The 21,569-nt window shown below is 31.3% G+C and overlaps 1 protein-coding gene across 13 annotated transcripts in view; it reads right to left on the reverse strand.

Moving 5' to 3' along the window:
• Positions 1-2,888: 2,888 nt before the first annotated feature.
• Positions 2,889-21,569, reverse strand: part of LOC106692383 (tubulin polyglutamylase TTLL6) — a 37,960-nt gene continuing 19,279 nt past the window's right edge. For 10 of the 13 annotated variants that reach the window (XM_024358515.2, XM_014438307.2, XM_014438305.2 and 7 more), the window contains 7 exons: positions 20,855-21,062; positions 19,213-19,278; positions 9,910-9,963; positions 8,675-8,797; positions 6,876-7,022; positions 4,951-5,042; positions 2,889-3,098 (listed from right to left, as the gene is read on the reverse strand). In XM_024358515.2, coding sequence (XP_024214283.1) covers positions 3,086-3,098; positions 4,951-5,042; positions 6,876-7,022; positions 8,675-8,797; positions 9,910-9,963; positions 19,213-19,278; positions 20,855-21,062 — 703 coding nt within the window. In that variant the 3' untranslated portion in view covers positions 2,889-3,085. Of the gene's footprint in view, positions 3,099-4,950; positions 5,043-6,875; positions 7,023-8,674; positions 8,798-9,909; positions 9,964-19,191; positions 19,279-20,854; positions 21,063-21,569 lie in introns of those variants that run through there. The other 3 variants (XM_014438306.2, XR_001344953.2, XM_067047038.1) reach the window with 3 other exon arrangements.

Consider the following 21,569-nt stretch of genomic DNA (forward strand, 5'->3'; position numbering starts at 1 on the left):
GAGAAAAAAGGCAGTTATCTCACCCCAATTTTTGATTACTTTAATGAAAACTATGTATAATTAATAGTCAAAATTGATGAGTCTGCCAAGTATAGATAGGGGGGATAAAAAATGGCGGCTGTCTCAAACCGATAAAAAAAACTAATTTTTCATTCGGAGCTCTATATCTTAAAAAGTAGGAACAACACAAGAAAACCGAAGAGAACTTCATTTAAAGAACAGTAAATATGCTAAAATATGAGCCCTAAGAGTTATTTACATTAAATAGTTTTTGAGAGATGGCCTTTTAAAAAGCAACATTTCATAAAAATGTTGTATGGGACATACAGAAAGATCAGTAGTTAGTGAATTTATTTTGAAAAATTTATATCTCAAAAACCATTTTATGTACAGATGTCTATTAGCACTCAAATTAAAGCTAGTTTAATGAGTTGTTAAGTAGTTTATGATGTTTATCTTCATAGGAGTAATAGTTTACATGAAATTTGCTAAAATAAATTGATTTATAGTTGTTCGGACAAATTTTCATTGGCCAAATTTATATTCATGTGTGAATATCATAAAAACTGCTACCCCTACGAAGATAAGTGCCATAAACTACTTCATAGTAAGTTGAATTTCCTTTATATTGAGTGTTGGCAGACATATGTGCGACTTATGGATCTAGAGATATATTTTTTCAAAAATCCAACATTTTATATGAACAACTAGAAATTAACATTTAGTGAGATTATTTTGTCGAATATCATAAAACCTACTACTCCTACAAAGATAAACATAATTAACTATTTTGTAGTAAATTTGACTAGCTTTAATTTGAGCACTGGCAGAAAATCTGCACGTCCAATAGTTTCTGAAATGAAGTTTTTCATAAATCAAACTTATTGTCCGAACAACTATAAATCAATTTATTTTAGCAAATATGAAAACTACTATCCCTACGAAAGTAAATGTCATAAATTTCTTTATAGTCCATTAAACTAGCTTTAATTTGAGTGCTAATAGACATCTGTACGACACATAGTTCCTGAGATATAGATTTCTCAAAATAGATTAACTAACTACTAATCTTTCAGTAGATTTTTAAGAAATTTTGCTTTTTAAAAAGCTATATCTCGAGAACTATTGGATGTGAATAGCTCTTTTAGGGGTAATATTTCAGCAATTTTACTCTTCTTTAAATAATGTTCTCTTAGAGTTTCTAGTGTTGTTGGTAGTTTTTAAGATATAGAGCTCCAAATGAAAACTTGTTTTTTCAAGGTTTTGAAACAGCCTCCATTTTTTATTCCCCCTACCTATACTTGGCAGACTCATCAATTTTGACTAGTAATTATTAATAGTTTTCATTGAAATAATCAAAAATTGGGGTGAGATATCTGCCTTTTTTTCTTCGCAGCTCTTGTACTATTATATATAATAAGAATTCCTTTGCCGGTCACATTTTTTCGATATTTTCTTTCCCTTCCTTTAGCTTTTCTCTCTTTTCAGCCTTTTCTTTTATAATCTTTGTTCTGATCCTTTTTTTTTTAATTACAATTTATTTATTGGATCTTTTGCTCTCCAATTCATTAGTTCATTTTCTGCAGTAGTTATTATCTTCCATTTATATATACTATGCTCTTAATTAAATAAAACAGAAAAAAAAAATTCATACATATTCTTTTTGTCAGCAGATTTAAATTAAATAGTCGATATATGTCAGTTTGCAATATAAACACTAAAACTATTTAGTCTTTTGCTGTTTCTGTTATTAAAATGCAGTATGTAGACTCTTTTTCTGTTAGCAACATATAGTAAGATATACCAATAGAAAAGTAAAATTTAAAAAAAAAGTGTAATTTTACAACTCATCAAGAGTCTTTCATTCAGTACTTTATATGGAAGTGCTGTTTCTAGACAAACAGGCCTCAGGTTTAATTGTATAATTACTAAAACAGTGATTAGAGTTGGCTTCATAACTGAGGGTTCAAATCATGGTATATTTAATTTTCATTTGGCAGAAAATCAAATACTTCCTCATGAACCAATTGAATAAAAGTATGTTATCCTATTTAAAACTATTGATCTATTCAGTTATATATGATATATATATATATATATCTATATTTATTTTATTTTAAATTTAAATTGCAACAGTTTTAATTTTGCGGGGATAGGGATGTAAGAAAATAAATGTCAGAACCTTATTTCTTTCATAGTTAATTTTTCATATTTTATTAAAAATATAATTAGATTAATCAAAGTTTTTCAAAAATGAACCTTAAACCTCTTTTTGGCTACCCTTGAATAAACCACCAGTTTTGTTTTTATTTTTGTTATGGTTGAAATAAACAGTATGTGGTAAAACAAAAATGTTATGGCTTTATTTCTGTAGATTTTATAGAAAGGTCTTCTCTTATTGATTTAGAGACTCTTTTTTAAACGAAGTCTGGCATCACTTTTTGTTCTCGATCAGTTTCAAAAATAATATTTTTGTTAATTAATAAATAAAACAAAGCTGTTAATTTATCTTCTTTTTCGATCTTGGCAGGTTTCCTTGAACCTCTGATAACGTTAACTTGATATTTATTTTTCACATTCAAACATTTTCTTGTCACAACAGTGGTCAGATAAGGATTTCAACTATCGATTGCTCATTATACATTTATTTTCTAGATATTTAGGAGATTTTAGTATTCAACAAAGTAAGGGTGACTACCCATGGCACCATATCGAGAATATAGTCAAGAAAAATCCAAATTGAACATATAAAATAACTATAAAGTTACTTTAATGGTTAAGATTGATATAAGCTTCTGGGTTATGGATAAATTCTATTTTTCCCTAGAATTAATTAAATATTTTTGTTTTTAGTCTTACAATTATGTTTCTCGAAACTGTAAAAAAAAAAAAAATGGAAAACAATTTATTTAAATAACTTTTATAAAATGTTAAGTAGCTAATGTATTCATAGGTTTTGGAGATGATCTTGATGTAAGTTATCAATCTCCTTTTATCTTCTCCGCCATGATGTAAAGTTGCTTCACCGGTAGCTATATCTTAATTTCTGTTTGCACAACCTCTTTTCATCTACATAAACAATGACTCAGCTCTTGTAACTTTTAAAAACAAAAGAAATTATGGTATATGAGAGAATATTTAATAAAAGCTTATTAATAAGTAAATATATATTAATTATTAATTAAAGAAAAACTTTAATTTTGAATAATAACAAAAAACCCATTCTCCTATGTGATTAATAATTTAGATCCATTTTGCCAAATCTCCATTGTTTAAAAATTAGTTCTTCTGTACCTACCAGATCAATGAATAACATTCTTTCAAAACTTTTTTTTTTAATACAATTAATAATGAATTAAAATTGGCCTTGTGATGTAAACTATTTTACAGGAATTTTTTATTTTATTTCTGTTTTGTTAATGTTATTCCAAATAGTTGCATGTGGTACAATCGATTGTATCATCAGAGCATACAAGAATATTAGTCGAGCAGGTTTTATTAGTCATCTTTGGAGTTATCATGCCAATTTTTAATTAATTACTCATCTGCTTACGAATTTTTAATTTAAATGTGAATCACATCCTACAGTTTATCAATATAGATAAGAAATTGTTATAGAAATAATATTCATGAAAAAATTGATAAGTATTTTATTTAAATATTTATTTGCAATGATAGTGTGGAAAAAAGAGGCTTAAAAGTAATTTTACGTCTTCTATTATATTCTACTATTAAAAAAGTTCCCCTTACAGCTTCTGAAGGTTCTTTAGTTTAGTACTTTATGAGAAAGGTTGTGCAGGGAGGTGCTATGGTCAGTATCATGTTCAACCTTCCAGGTTTTCCCCTAATTAAAGGGTACCCATTTTTTTGAGACTAGGTCTCAGAAGGTTGATCCACAGCTGAAGTAACAGAATAAATAAACACAGCTGGGCACAAACTCGGATCCAGGAAGGAATCTCTATCAATATTGTATACCCTTACTAAAAATCCTTTAAGATCATATATATATTAACATGAAATGGCCTTATAGACCATGCAAATATCATTTCTTTCCAACTTTCCCCACACACACAACTTTCCTTTCTTCCCACCTCTTCTTCATTCTTACAGACTGCACTCTTCTTTCTTCTTCTCTCAATACTCTCCCCTTTCTCACCTCTCTGGCACCCACAAGGACCTTTATCCTCCTTAATTTTTTCCTACATTCATCTCTATTGAGACAGTCTCGACTTGAGATTCCCCGTTTCTTTCTTCATCTTGCTTAATGTACTTAATTACGTTAAGCAGATACATATATATATATATATATATAATTATTTTATTTCTTTTTGGCTCTACAGACCTTGTAGATCTTTGGCCACCCAAACCAGCCTTCTCCACACCTGCCTATCTTGGGCAACTGCTTTCCAATTTGCTGCATGCAGCTCTTTCGCATTTATTGATTCTGTCTATCATGTCTTGGTTTTTAGCATCTTACGTGGTCTCTTGCTTACTATACTAGCATTCATTGTTTTGTAGAGGCGATGGTTTCCTTCAAGCCACATATCCTGCCCATATTAACCTCCTCACCTTCATATTGTGAGATATTGATTGAGCAGTCTCTGTAAGTAGTTCACTGTTAGTTCTTCTCCTCTATGTGTTAAGGCTCTTATCCCAGATCGCTCCATATATACAAATATATATTTGTTGCATGGTTATGGAGAATTTTGATTAGCAACCATTAGTTTATAAATCAGACCTGAATACCATGGTATATCAGCAGGTCTTTAGATAGATGCCCTAAAAAACTAAACAAGCATACTTTCAGTTTTAAAGTTATTTGTTCTCATTAATGAACATTCACTGTGTAACTACTTCATGAACTAAGTGATTTCTTTTCAAACCTCTGTGAGGAAGCTATTCTATCTAAAATAAAAATGAAAATAAACTGGAATATAAATTATTACTTACTTTGGAAATGAGTCGATTTTGTACTGGTTTTTATTTACTCCAAAATGGATATTCCAATGAAATGAGGAACTGATGCTGTCTTTATCACATTCCTAATACATAAATAACATTTTAATCTTAATTTTTTTTTATTTATTTATTTAATGTGATTTACAACTATACAAATCATAAATACAATAAGTAAATATGTTGTATGTTTCATTTACACTTGCAAATCTTGGGAAGGAATCACCCATTGGTGGTACCTCAAGCATTAATTTAAATTAGGAGCTCCCGTGGCCATCTTCTTTTCAGATGCCTCGGAGGATTATCAGGGATTTTTAAAGATGAGAGATTAAGAATTAATGGGTTAGGATGGGTAAGGAGTTTGGAATGAAAAGACGCATATCTGTTTTGGGCCAAATCTGCAACGAATGGGATGTTAAGATCATAAATTAAAATTATTTATTCCCATAAATAATTAAGTAAAATGCAGTAAATATCATTTTCCCTTAAATTTGTCATATTTAGAAGGTCTTAACATAATAATGATAATATTTTTTTATTTATTCTGGAACTAGTCCCTTTAGAATATTACAGGTATCAAAAATGAGTTTTAGAGCCTTAGAGTAAAAAATAAAAATGAAATTATAAAATATCATAAAATATAACTAAAATAATAAATGGGAAAAGAAACAGAAACTAAACAGCAATAATTAACAGAACATTTAAAATAGAAATAGAAAAATAAAATAGCTTATCCATAAATCATAAGATAATTAACCTCTATTAAAAGAAAAAAGTCCTAGCGGTTTTGAAGTTGTTAGGTGAGGAAGGATTTAGAATTTCATTTAATCGTCAAACTAAAGTCATTTTCTGAGGAGTAGAAAATGTGGAATTTTGCAAGGAAAAATTGTATATGTGGTAGAATACCGGGTAAGGACTGGGATACAGTATTTAATCAATTTAAGAGGAATGTAATCAGGTCCATAGTCGTTAATTTGGGATTTTATAATGGTGGTTAGTAGTTTGTCATAGGATTCGTGGAAAAAATTCAGGTTATTGGGGGGTCAAGTTTTACATTTTGTGGGACTGCCACTTAATGAAAAAAGTCAACACCCCAGGCCGGATTCGAACCAGCGCCACCCGCAGATCTCAGAACGATAGGCCTAGGTCTAACCATCTGAGCAACAGGCGGCCCAGGTTTGGATTTTGTGAGGAGCATGAATGTCTAACATGGACTGCAGATGTGAGGTGAGAATAGGATTGATCAAGTTATAGGAATATATAGTGTCCCTTTGAACAGAGTGATGGTCAGGTGAAGGGATTCATAGGAAAGAAGGTCCAAGCTACAATATAATATGATTTAGGACTGGTAGGTCATACGATATTTGGATCAGTATTGGACGGTAAGATGAGAGAAAGGGAATGGAGTATGATGTGAAGAGGAGAGGATTTTTACAAGAGAGTCACTAATCAAAAGGTCTAACCATGTGTCAGAGGATTGTTTAGGATAAAAAGGAACAATGTAAAGATTGAGGGAAAATACTACTTCAGTAAGAAAGGATTTACCACTGGATTCAGAAACCTTGTCAGTAGTGAAATCACCAGCGATAATATTGGAATAAGAGGAAACCAGTAGGACAATGATAGGATTTGAAGGGGTTATCAAATGAAATACGGGTTGGTCGGTAAACAACATCAAATAATAGAGAAGAAATAACACTAGAATTAGAGACAAGATTATATATGTTTTTATTTTTATTGATGGATAGTAAAATAGATTACAATGATAATACAATTTATTTTCATAAAAATCAGTTTTTAGACCCAGAGGGTCATTAAACATCACAAGTAACATCCCTCTCCCTCTCCCCCCAAAAATTTACTATAAGTAGAATTAAAAACTACTTTTTTTTCTGTTAAGAATTATTATTAATACTTACATCGCAAGTGCAGTCCAAAGCAGCATTGTATTTACTAACACTTTTATTTAACGACATCGGCACTTTTTCAGTGTTTGATTGCTTGAATATTAATTGTGTTTTATTCATTTCTTGCTTTATCTTAACCTGCTTTGCATATTCATTTACCTGAAATAAACAATGAATAATATTTAATTTTTAGTAATGAAGGTATCATTGATGGTCAAAACTCATGAAGTTTAATGCTTCTATTAATTTGTGCTGATGTCACTGCCTATGCTGTCTTCACCAAAGTTAAGAAAACCAAGATACAACCATAAAAGTGTAAATAATGTGTATTCCGGACATGACAACTCAGTTCTAAAACGTTCTTGATCAACATCGGCGCTAGGCCCATACTCAAAAGATCCAAACCAAGCATGAGATTGTTTCACCTGGGTTCCTGAAGACTCCAGCAAGTACTTTATACAAGACTAGAGTTTGCTGAATACCTGGTTGTGTTTTTAAGAATTGAAGAGACTTAGATTAAATCCTTAATATCATACAAGAAGAGTTAAATAACATTTATATGGTAATCAATTAAGACAAAACCAAGTTTATGAGGATATGAAGAAAAATTATGAGGCAGATAGATCCGGGGAGATGTTAATTCTCTAAAGAAAGGCTTCAAAAAATTTCCATGTGTACTAAAAAAGATAGTGTATAAAAAGATGTTCCTCCCAATTCTGATCCGTGGAAGTGAATGTTTGATCCTTATTTTATAATACAATTATATACAAATATCAGATCCAACCAATGGAAATGAGGTACCAAAGGAAGTTTGAAGGACAAGACAAGTTAAGAAGAAACCATATAAGAAACACTATGATCAGAACAAGTCTTGATATAATACCTATCGAGAAAATACTGGAAAAATGTCTCCTAAGGTGTTTAGTTCATCGAATATTAGAAAATCTTAAAGCCAGAGCTACTTAAAAAGCTGTCATAGAGAGGAAGAGGCCCCAAGAAAGTTCCAGGAAGATTTGATGATGAAGTACTGACTGTAAGAGGCTTTTGACGGACAAGGTTTGAGTGGAAAAAGAGGTACTGGTGCATATGGCTCAGGCTCTATTGAAAGTTACCTCACACTGCTCAGCAGTAGAAGAAGGAAGATCATGAAGTAAAATTATAGATAAGATCAATAGAGATTAAATATAAATATTGTCAAAATTAGATAATACGATGGAAATGAAACTGAAGAAAAATTTGAAACAATTGAAAAGTATACATAGTATACTATATGTAAATTTCTAGCGGCTGTGAAATGGAACGTATATATACTATATGAATCATGAACTGTGGTATAGCAACCATTTGGTGCTAGGGGCCAATATATTTTCTAGGCCTCCATTAAAAAAAAAGAAAATCTCATCTAATGTTATCTTACAATAATGTTCTCGTCTGATTAAAAAGAAAATAAATTCATCATTATATTGGTAAATAAAGAAATTGTATGGAAAAAACTTAAAACCTGGCTGAATCAATTCCTTTTATGGTACTTAATGCATATAATTTATTCCTAGTTATATGTAATTTTTTTTAGATATTTTTCTGTCTATGTTCCTATTTTTGTATTTTATTAATGATTTATAATTCTGTCCTATTATAAGGGAGTCAATGTCCTCGTTTTGTTGTTTTTTTACCCTTAAAAACAGAGCAGATATGGTTCTTTGTATAAATATTACATAACTATTTTCAAACTAAAAAACCTCGAAAGATTCATAAATTTTATATAGCCTTTCCTTTTCAATACTAAAAAAAAATAAAAAATAAAACTTTACCTTTTTTAAAAAACTCTTGTTTTGTTCATTGGTAAATTTACTCCAATGCGATGTTTCTTCTATTCTTTTCTTCTCATGAAGCAATGAAGGTAAATTTGAATGCAAGCTCAATGCGTCTCGGATCTAGAATATTTATAAAAATAAAATTATTATACAATATATATTGACATATTAATTATTTTCCATACCTTAAGCCTTCATAAAATATTAATAGTTTTTTTAATTAATTGTTCTGTATAACCCAGTATTCTGGAGATTATGCCAGGTGTTGAATAGGTTGTGCCAAGTATTTCGAAAAAATGAGTAGCTCATTGAATAAATATGTAGTTTCTCAATATAGATGGATAAACATAAAAGAATAGGCTAAGATGTGGATGGAAGTGTTCGGTTTCATACTATGGATTCAGGTTTTTGTGTTGTTCAGTGGAGAGAGGTATATAATTAATGGTTATTAATCATATTGGCATGGAACTTCTGCATTGGCTAACCCTTATTATAGTTATAATACATTAATATATACTTAATATACATATGTGAGGAAAAGGGATCGAATAAAAGATGCTTGGATCCAGAAAGAAACAGGACTCACTGACACACTGAAGATGAAAAGATTGGGGAAATGGAAATGAGCAGGGCATCTTCGGTGCATAGATGACAGATGGTCAAAAATTGCCTCAGAATAGACTCTATACGACCTTCAAAGAAGAAGAGGGCGTCAAAAGAAATAATGGAGCAATATGTTCAAGAGGATGGCAGGACTCCTCTGGTGGAGAGCTGCTTGGGACAGGGATGCCTGGAAGGAAAAATGGAAAGAACTCGCCTCCCAATAAGGCTGGTCACCCCGGGAAGTGCCGACAATTACTTCCGAAAAGGAAGGCTCATGCAGGAAAGGATACAGAAAGAAGGAAAGAAAATTGATAGAAGTTAATGTTTTGTCACTTTTTTTTTTCTGTCTTCTTTAAATGTTTATATTGTATTTTGTATGATTTTAATTTATTGCATAAATAAAAGGCTATTTCATTTCATTTCAATGTATATATAATTTATATAAATGGGATTAGTTAATTGGTATCTATGACAGTAACACTTATTTTTAAAATACATTTTTTGGAATTAGTAATACCTAAATGAATGAACATTCCAGTAAATTTTCGAGTTGTCACACTTTTTTTCATGATAATTTTTATTATTTTAATATAATACTAATAAATCAAATAATATAATTAAACATTTACCTTATTATGAGATGTAATTCTTTCACATATAGTTGGCGAAATATTGGAATGTACCTTAGACAAATCATAAAATATTTTAATTTACATCAAGAAAAAATAAATAAATTAATGGTATTTTATTGGTTACAGTTTCAATGCTTTTATAAAGCATATTCTACTGAAGAAAGATTAATATATATCTCGGACCTCAGACCTTTATTGGCTCACGTCCTGGTAAATCTACCAATCTAATTTTTTGTTAACTTTTATTTATTGATATTTACAACTGTATTATAATATATACAATAAGGAAACATGTTGTGAGTCATATGACATGATATAGACTTGTGGATAATCTACCCATTGGTAGAACTTCAATAACATTTGTAGAGTAGATTTTGAAGCCGTCCTTGTTTCAAATGCCTAGTAGGATTATCAGGTATTTTAGGAGAAGCAAGGTTAACAACCTTATTTGGGTTGTTAGGGAGTTTATAATAAAAGGATTGGTATCGGGTTCTAGTCAGATCATCAACATATAGAACAATGAACTCCTCGTGGATGACTTGATTTGAGACAAAGTAAGGAGCATGAAGGAGTTTTTCAATTTTTTGGGAGTTTAGACCTTTTGTCTAGTAAGTCTAGTAATAGTCTGAATTGACGAGCTTGTATGAGGATTCCAAGTTAGTTGTTTATTCAGATGTAGTCCTAAGTAGTGGATCTGTTTGACAGTAATATGTGGAGTATTATTAAAGGATACTGTAGGGCAGGAAGTCATAGGTTTGCAAAGATAAATTGATTTTATGGGACTTATTGGAATTTATTTTAATCCTTATGTTTAACTTAAATTTAAAATGATATTTATATTATCAGAAACATGTCTATATTGATGATCCAGAAAGTGGCTAGATTAAAGAAACGGTAGACTAAAACTAAGTCCTCATATTACAAACGTTACTTACAGTATCATCCCATGATTATTTTTCTTCACAAAACTAATACCTTAGGTTGATATGATCTACATGATAAGTCGTTTTGGAATCACTGAGCGTTTGGTGGGATTTATTGTGTTCTGTGATTTTTCTGGTAATGTGATATCCTAAAGAAGTATCCAAAGGCTCTTGGAGTGAGAAGGCTCATGGCTGCAATATTTTTTAACTAGAGGAAGCTCGACTGATGGCTTTGAGGCAGTAGACCATGGTGGGTCACACTGCAAGATAGCTTTGTCAGGTGAGGCAGCATCGCTTTTGCATTGATAAAAGCGACTGATCGCCGCAAGAAGTAAAATCGTGACCTACAGGAGGTGCGAGTTCGAGTTCATCTGGAGATGCCAGCAGATGGTTCTAAAAATGTCCTCTGTCCTGACGTTCTCTGTATCAAGAGAGAGAACTGGACTACTACTAGTGTTACTCTGGTAAGAGACATTATCGATTGCCCCCCCCCCCCCAGATCTGAGATTAGTTCGATCAAGAAAGGCTGTCATGTGTACTGTTACAGGAGTTATTCCCATGGAATCGACAATGGCTATTAGTTTCCAGGAAAGACTTGGAATGCCTTTATGTCCAACCAATTAATCCAACATGGCGAAGTATGTTGGAAGGAGAGATATTCGACTTGGCCCGAACGATACGACTAGAAAGAGTCGAAGACAGACTATAGAATGTACAGGATTATAGATGTCTCACAGAACACCTTTAGCATCGGCTTTTATGGACACTGGTCTTAAACATTTAAAAAGCAGTTCAGGAGTGGAAAAAGCACTTCGTATTAAGTACAAGTTCAAAGCTGGAGGACTTCGAAACTAGGTGTGCTCAGAGAATAGGTCTTGGAATATACATACTAGCCTAGACTATGTTCCTATTATTAGAGGGAAGGTTCTAGTAAACTTTTACTGCAAATGGACTGCCATTAAAAATGCCAGCAACCCCGCATGTCATAATGCGGGTCTCCGAGTACTCAATACTCAGCCAAATATTTACCTCGGTTATTACAAAAGTTGTGTATATATATATCGATAGTTCTATGTTATTTTCGTCAAAAAGTGGATTTATAATTTTTAAATAAAGTAACGTTTATTTTAATGATCTATTTGATTTAAAACGCTTGTCACGTGCTGCGCCAATGTTCCATAGCAAACATGGACTAGTAAGTTTGAATAACATTTAGTTTTTCAGGGCTTGTTTAGTGGTATAATAAATAATTTAGTTCTTGAGGATAATAAAAACATTTTATAACTACACTTAAAATATATAATCGATTCAAAACTATCACCAAAGGGGCCGGCGCATGCAGGGTATGGGATTATTTGAATCGGAAAGCCGTACTGCGCTTACGTCTGCCAGATTCGTGTTGGAACAAACCTTATGGATAACACTTTTCAACAATACACTACTGAAACAAATGATTTGAGATGATTTGTATAACCCTACTCTCGAAACGAGATGAGTTCTAAATTTTGATTCTTATCAATTATAAATGAATTACTCACGTATAAACTGACGAGAGCGAAAAAAAATTATGAATTTGAATTCGCAGGGTTACAATAAAATAATCAAGAAAATATAAAAACGTGCAGGTATCTGTTCAAGACAGTAAGTTCATCTAATATTGTGTTTTCATTAAAAAATTCGGGTCACTTATTTTTCTTATATGCATTGAAATATTGAAAGAAATCATCAGATTTACACAAAGAGGATATTATTTGAATTTCTACATACCCAAGATGAGCAAGACATCTTTCTAAAATAGCACGTTAAGGCTGAATAAATAAAAATATGAAGATTCCTGATAGTTTAAACTGGTGGTTCTCAACCTTATTTTGGCAGTGGAACCCTTTTGGTACTAGTAGGAAAATAGTGAAACCCCGTTCACTATCATTTGTCAAACGCCTTATTTTCAGCAAAAGCTAATAAAGGCTAGGAAACTTACACAAAACCTGTGAAAGATTGAAGAAATTCTGAGATGGCAATGTTCGAAACTGTCGAGTTGCGGTGGAATGAACCATTCCTAAATTATGTTGCGAAATAGTGGTTGGTAACCACTGGTCTAAACTGACTAAAATCTTTAGTAGAACTATGGTTACAGTAGGTCTAGACAGTCAGAAATTGAGCTCAGTATCAGGAACGCTGTCCGAGGGGGGAAGTAAAACTGTCCGGGATTATTATGATTGGTTGTGAAAGGATGATTTGTTCCGGATCTTTCAAGTCCTCACAGCGGTAAAACAATTTCGTACATATGGGTTCCAAATCTTTTATTGCCTATCTTATAATGTGAGGCTATCGACTTAATCTTTCCTGGTTACCTAAATAATGAAAGAACGTGAAGAATTCGGGTTATTTTGAAATATTACAGTAATGCTATAATTGAGTAATGCTGAAATCAGGACTGTTGTTTGTGCCTATCAATATGATTGAGTTCCAAAGAGTACTGGTACTGGTATTTGGTGGGGGGGGGGGAAGAAGTCCGGCAAGTGGGCCTAGTGGTCATTTTTGCCAACCCCTGGCGGCTACCTAAGTTGCCGCCGTGTACTAACCAAGGTGGGAGTGTCAAGATTCATTCCTCGGGATCGCCGAAAAATGAATGTTAACTGCCCCAGGTGAGAATCGAACCCACAAAGTTCCGAACCGATCGCACTGGAACCTGCGCCCCAACCCGCACGGCCGTCTCGTCCCTTCCAAAGAGTATTAACAGCCGAGTAAAGGTTAAAAATTCGTTTATTGCTGAGTCTTAAAAATATGTTTATAGACAAAGTAACAGGTGAATTTTTAACCTTCCCTTCCCTCCTCTACGATACTCCAAGTTGTCCTTAATGGGCCTTGTTGAAATTTGTTGTAAATCTATAAAGCTGCCTGGCTAATTAAGTAAAGTTGCCAACCCTTAAGCTGTCTAATGCCTACACGCGGAGAATCAACTTATTATTTAGGCGGACTTTATTTTCGACTTAGTGATGCGTTAGTTTGCTCTCGATCTGATGTGGAAATTGAAACATCCATGAAAATGGCAATTTTTAATAAAAATAAGTTTATTTTTTTAAATCTATTCATACGTCCCCTTTTGGTTCTTGGTCGAAGGCGGTTATGAGAAACATTCCACGATAACCTTTACCATCACTTCCGAATTTTGTTACTCATATTGTGACTTTTTTTTTATTGGTGGTAACTTCTATCTTCTTCGTCTTATAGCAATTTCTATCGTTATGATGTATTTATGCCAACTTAGTACTTGACATTTACCTAAAAGGATTTGTTAATCTCTTGAGCAAGAAGTTGACAGTTGTGATCTAATTAACGCAGTAATAATTCTGAATACTAAATTAATTACAGAATTAAAAAATCTATATTATGCAGGTTATATTTATATTATTCCTATTACGTTTGTATCTATGGTAAATCCAGAACTTGAAAGCACCTAGTAATTAATGTTCTGTACGAACGATACCTATTTCTGAGAACGATCTTTGCTGAGATCTAGGGACTGTTTGACCATTAGAAACGGTTATGAGATTGGCGTTTATGTTGGTCGAAACAAATTTTTGAGTTTGATAATTGGTACCGGAATCGTAGGAACACAAAACCTGTATGGCACATGCTTGGTTTTTGACAGTTAAAAGTGGTTGTAGAACTTATTTGTCAGAAACTCAACACAGCAGAGAATATAAAAACTTTAGCAATCATTCCTTAGAATTGATCCCTGTTTCAGAATCGATCAGCATGTTTATATGTATTGTCTTTCTTTTTAATGATTTTATTTGTTTTGGGGCTTAAGAAAACCTATCACTTCTCCAACTGGATCAGAGCTGTCGACTTCCGCTCGCTCAAGAGATTAACAAAGCCTCAACGGATCATCATCGATTAGAGGGCCAACTCTAACGACTTTTCGATTCTTCCGATAAGCTGTAGTATCGATACTTTTTTTAAATCAAGTTTTCAACAAGTCGGATATCTATACCAACTCACTGTCCAAGTTTAAATCCAAGAATCAAATAATGTAAGAAAACTAATCAAACCAATGAGAAAGGTTACGAAAAAGTGTTTCTTGTAATCGCAACCTCGGCGCTCTTGGTCGACCATCTTCTACACTAGTACCTCAAACTTAAACAATTTCATTCATCTCTAACTTTTAGGGAAATATAAAAAATTTAATATCAGTCAAGTATTTTAATACCAAAATTAACTAACTTAAATATGAAAACTGAACTCTAGTATAAGTTTAGTGGTAAAACTAGTTAATAAAAACTGCTTCATGAACTCTTATTTTTATATTTATTTTTAAGCATATCATTAAGTACTGGTATTGATGGGGTAACCAGTTCAGCTAGTGGGTCTAGTGGCCCTATTTGCCAACCTTTGATCACTACCTAGAGGTTACCACCTCGTTCTAAGGTAGTAGAAGTGTCGAGATTGATTTTTTAGAACCCCCAAGAAATAAATATTAATTGCGGCTAGTTGTGAATCAAACCCACTCTGTTCTGAACCAGAATCTCTGGGACCCTTGATCAAACATGCTTGACCATGAGATCCCCTAGCTATGATTAATTGCCTAAACCAACCACTTTACGTTTTTAGCACAAATGGTGAGGATCCTTAAAGTAGGGAGTAATAATTGTCTGCGAATCTCAGACAGATAGAAGAAGAGGTCCTATGATTATGATAATTATATAGGTATGAACAGAATATGATTGCTGGTAGTGGAAGAGCTTCGATAATAACATACCAGGCTATTAGTATACAGGTATTAAGGATGTTGAAATGGTATTTAAGGATTGGCAATGGTATCTGGTGGCAAAACAAGTCAACAAGCCAACAGAAGTCATTAGAACATTTTATAAACATTATTTTCAAATATTGAATCAAATTATTTTTAAAATTAAAACTACTTTAATAGATGTGTTGGATTGAAATTCTATGCTCCTTTACCTCTGATAGTCTGATATATCATGATATCTGATGATACAAAATATTCGACTGAATGAAATTATTTATCTTATATGAACTGCTCCATCTATTTGGTTGAAAACAAAGCATCCTGTATTCCTTCAAGTGATAGAGTAGGAAGTGCCAAAATGAGCTACTGAGTGTTTCCTTCGCTAATAGAGATGGGGAGGGAATTCCAGATGGAGATTACACTAATGACTAAGGATTTGCTTAAGAAGGCAGTTCTATAAGAGTATAAATATAAATCAATCGACGCATCTAGTTTTGAATGAATGGATGGATGAATGTAGAACATAAAATGATTGTAGAGGTTTTATATATTTGGAAAACAAAGCTAACAAGGAAGAATTGCTGTCATAAAGTAGGATAAAACCACTTCAACTCAGTTTACTAGCAGAAGACATGAGAGTACCTTATAAAGCTGAAGATCAATCTTATAAATAATTTATGTCATAAATTCAACTCTAGCCTAGCAAAGAGGTCCACTCTTAAGGCTAAAATATATATATTTTTTTATTTATTGATATTTACAACTGTATATAAAATACAAAAAGAAAATTTGAAGTAAGATCATAATGATATGATACAGCATGTAGAGAAACTACCCAGTAGTAGAACTAAAAACATTTTACAATATAAGATCACGAGGCCATCTTCTTTTCAGGCGCCTCGGAGGATTGCCAGGAATAGAAGAGGAAGCAAGGTTAGAAATTAGTGGGTTTGGGTGGTTAGGGAGTTTATAATGGAAGGAATGATATCGGGTTCGAGCTAGATCGGTTACATAAGGAACATTTAGGTCTTTATGGATGGTTTTATTAGTAACAAAATAAGGAGCATTGAGGATTTTACAAAGGATTTTGGATTGTAAGGATTGGATACAAGAGGAATTTGAAGGTTTAGTGGAGTCCCAAAGCTCCACTCTGTATGTCCAGATGGGGTTATTATTGTCATGTAGATCAGTCTTTTGTAACATGTTGGAAGTTTAGACCATTTGTCTAGTAAGTGCTGTAATAGTCGGAATCTGCGTGCAGTTTTCAGTAACTGCTGTTTAACTAAGGTTAAAACATTTACCTCATTTTCACATAATTCCTTAAAAATGGATCAGGTATAAATTAATATTTACTTTATTAATATATATATATATTTTTTCGGTTGATTCTACAGATCTTGTAGATCTTAGGCTGTCCGGACCAAACCAAACTTTTCTATGTGTCTTGGGCTACTACTTTCCAGTTTGCTTCATGCTGCTCTTTCACATCCTTATTGATTCTTTCTATCCGTCTGGCTTTTGGCCTTCCACATCGTCTTTTGCCAACTATACTGGCATTCATTTTTGTGTAGAGGTGTCCTGATGGATTGCTTCAAGCCACATGTTCCGCCTATCTTAACCTCCTTACCTTCATATCATGAGATATTGACTATCAAGTCTTTGCAAGCTGTTCACTGTCAGTTCTTCTCCCCCCCTCCATGCTCTGACCCCAATTCTGTAATAATATGGAGGACTTTCCATTCAAATTTCATTCAATTCTTTTTTCTAGGGTACTTGTTAGAGCCTAGGTCTCACAGCTCTATATTGGAGTTGGCTTTATCATAGCAGTAAACCCAGGATTTCATTATTCTTAACAGAAAGAAGAAGGCACTATTCATGTTAATTATACACTGATCTATCTTAATACGTTGATCATTTATTGAGGTTGTTGTGAAGTTGAGGTATTTAAAATTGTCTAATTTTGGAAAAGATTTGTTATCCATGCAGACCATGTCATTAGGACCATGGATTACAATCATATACTTTGTTACATGTTCATTTACTTGCAAGCCAATTTTCTCTGCTTCTGTTATTAGAATCTTTGCAAGTTTTTCCATGTAAACTTCCTACTTCCTAGGACCGCAATGTGTTCTATGTATGGCAAGATTTTAAGTTCTGACGTGCACCACTCTATTTTCAGGTGATGTTCTAATTCTTTTTCTATGGGTAAGGTGAACAGCATTGGTGAGAATCCATCTCCTCGTCTCAGACTTGTTCTGACTTCAAAGACTTTAAGATACTTCTTGTATCAGGTCTCTGCACTTTTGGTGATCATTTGGACACGCTTTTGTCAGTCATACCAACTTGCCGTGGATACCCAGCTTAATCATGATCTTCCAAAGGCAGTTTCTGTCTATAGAATCATAGGCTGCTTTGAAATCGACAAATTAGGCGTACAAATTCTAATTTACTTCTTATTGTTTTTCAAATATCTATTTTAGGATCTGGTTTAGCATGCTCTTCCTCTACTGAACTCTACTTGGTGGTCATCTATTACATTCTCACAATACCGAGATATCCAATTTATCAGGAACTTTATTGATGTCATAATATTAAATTTCTATTTAGCTGTACCCCAGGAGCAAAACCACACACATTAATAGATGTGATTAAAAATTAGTGTCTATAAACAGGGTGAGTAGGAAGGAATGCTTCATGCTTCTATAGTCTACTGAACACGTACAAATAATTTTTGTTCAGTTTTCAAGTTTTAACACTATTACTAACATATATTACTTTGTATTAAATAAATATTCAAAAATATTGACTATTGAATATTCCTTCTTCATTCACCTTCCATTATAAAGAATTAATTGATTTCAAGAATGAATCGATTTGATATTGTATTAATACTACAACCAATATTCAAGAAAACTAACAATAATTTAGAAAATCAGAATTCATATTTAAAAAGAAAATGTTTAGAACTCAGTGATATTATTTTGAAATCTTTATTAAATACGACAAATTGTTTTGGAGAAATTCTCTCTATATATATCAACAAAATTGGATTATACTTGAATCTTAAAAATTATTTGTATGCCTAGAATAGATGTCTAGTATTTGTGGCATTCTTACTAACTCACCCTGTGTTATAATTGATGCTGGTTAGTATTATAACAAGCAACTACAAAAAAGTTTGTTTTTTATTATAAAGTTATGGTAAAAAAATAATTATATCCATCTATAAGCTGCTCAGAAGCCGATGTAATTAAACTATATATAAAAAGAAAAAAAGAAATTAAAAAAAATACCCTATAAAATAACCAAGAGCCATAAAAGTTAGTTCTTTATATAATAGAGATAAAAAAGCTTATCACAGGTAATGTCTAACTGGTGAGCATTTACCTTTATCCTGTACTAAACCCAGGAATTAATAAAATGTTGGAAAATCTAACAATATTAAAAAATGAACATGGTTTTTAAAAAATAAACATGGCTTTTAAAAAACAACATTGGTTTTAGCATCTCAAATCATACAGTTTCAATCAAACCTTTGGTAACAAACATATAATGATAAAACATTAAATATTTTCGGTTAAAATAAAAATATTTCCAAATTACATCTTAAATCTTGTAGCTTACTGGTAATGATCTTTTAGTCAACTGAGTGATAGCTTCGAAAGGTTTCAGCTTGTCAATATCACTTTCCTGAAATATAATTGTTAAAATGTTTTTTAATATTAAACTATAAAATTAAACTTCAAAATATTTTTAATATGTAAATGACAATTAGGAGTTTATTTAATTAATAAAATTTATTCTAATAAATTCCTGCATTAATTACTAATTGTTTTTATATAAAATTGGAAATAAAAATATATTATTCTATAGCAAATATTCAATAACTTTTTTTAGCAAGCGATAATTTTAATCAGCATTTATCATTGCTTAATACTTGTCTTAAGAGGAAAATAGCCAGTGAAAAACTGAATGATAATAGAAAAACACCATTAGAGAATAAATTTCATGAAAGAGTATGTTAATCATTCCCAAATTTAGAATTACTTATAATTAAGTTAATATTTAGTTGAATTATTTGTATTCAATAATTTAAACTAGGCACTACTAGATTTTCAATTTAACTAATATTTATATTATATTATTCTTATAATTACATAATATGCATATCTTATTCAGATACCAAAGTTTTATGCAATCGCATATTAAGTTTGCTTATTTTTTATAATCTGCTGTCCGAATAAGTTAATTTACATTAAACTCATTTTTGTTACGCTTAAGTTTTTTCTTTCTAAAACATTGTTGCTATATTTTTATTTATTATCAATAAGGAATAGTTTTATTTGTTTATAAATGCTTTAATTAGATTTTTTTAATTAATTGTTACATTCATTATTTTCTAGAAAATAATTATATTCATTAATGGAAAAGTTGTTTTTAAATATATTAATTTTTTTAAAAAAATAATTCTTTCCTTTTATTTTCTTTATTTCTAATTTATTTGTCTTCTGCCTTCTGGGGTCTTTTCCCCATCTTCAGGATTACATTATATTCCTCATTAATTTTATCCATATAATTTTTATATCTTATCCTATGTATGATTTGTTCTAATTTTACCTGTAAATTTTTCCTACTTAAACTATCTGTAAACTTCTAACTTAACAATACAATTTGATTTAAAATTAGAACAAATCATAGATATCCTATAAGGATAAGATATAAAAATTATATAGATAAAATTTATGAGGAAACTAATCAAAAAGGTAATTTAGTCCTGAAGATGTTGAAAAGATCCCGAATAGTTAAAGATGAATGGGTAAGAAACAGAGATAATAAAAGGGAAGAATTAGTTTCATAAGAATTTATAAATTATTTTCTAGATTCAAAGCACAACAATTAAATAGCAATTGGCCAATTTTGATGATCTATATTTTTAACATGAATCCAGTTCACTCATTCCTGTTATCCTACCCAAAATTGAGGCCTATAAATATTAATCATCAAAATCATATTAATAGATTATTTAATTGTAATTGGTGAATTTTGGTAAGGTATACAACAAAAGTTATAGAAGACATCAGAGCCTATACTCGCCCAGAGTTATGACCATCACTAGGCTATTTGACCTCATATCATTTTGCTATTTGACCTCATTCTCTTAAGCAAAGTTGTTAATTAAATATAATGTCAACAATGTTTATCTTTTATGAAAAAAAAAATATTATGAAGTATCAACTATATTGATAAAAGTTCTACACAAATATACCTGAATTCCTTCCTTCATTAGCTTAGACACCCTTTCTCTAGCACGGGATGCAAACGTTTCATTAAACAGTGAGCTTGTGCCTTGGCAGAAGAACACTGAATACATGTGCATCTTGTGATTCGGGTAAATTTTCCTGAAATTCCCTCTGTGCTCTTTTTCATATAGTTCCAATTTCTTTAACTGTTCTTCTGATGAAATTGGCTTCACACTAGATAAAACAGTAATTGAATCATACATTAGAAATTGAATAAGACTCTTAAAGTTTAGGTAAAATGATACTTTTTTCTTTAAACAGAAAATTTAATTATAAGAATAAACAAAATAAAGAGGTCAAATAGGATGTATCAAAATTAAAAATATTTTCATGGTAAATAAATTCATGTTTTTAAACATTTACATGCTCTTCCCCATTTTTGAACTTCATATATTTTTTAAAATGACAGAAAAATTATTACACTTATATTTAATGTTTATTGATTGAAAAAAAAATTAAGACTATTTTGAAAATTTTAGGTTCATTAAGCATAAAACTTTTCTGTAAGAATTTAATATAATTGTAATGTGTTTAGTAAAAAAAATAAATAAATAAATAAAACAACCGTAAATTTTTGAAATTAATTTTTAACACTTATATTAAATGCCCACACTCAGCGGAGAAGGGGTGAGTTGATGTAGTAGATATAATCGAAAAAGGAAGGAGAAAAAAAATGTAAAT

This window comes from Halyomorpha halys, unplaced genomic scaffold, assembly GCF_000696795.3.
Source record: "Halyomorpha halys isolate HHAL.00 unplaced genomic scaffold, Hhal_1.1 Scaffold54.1, whole genome shotgun sequence".
Classification (NCBI taxonomy): Eukaryota; Metazoa; Arthropoda; class Insecta; order Hemiptera; family Pentatomidae; genus Halyomorpha; species Halyomorpha halys.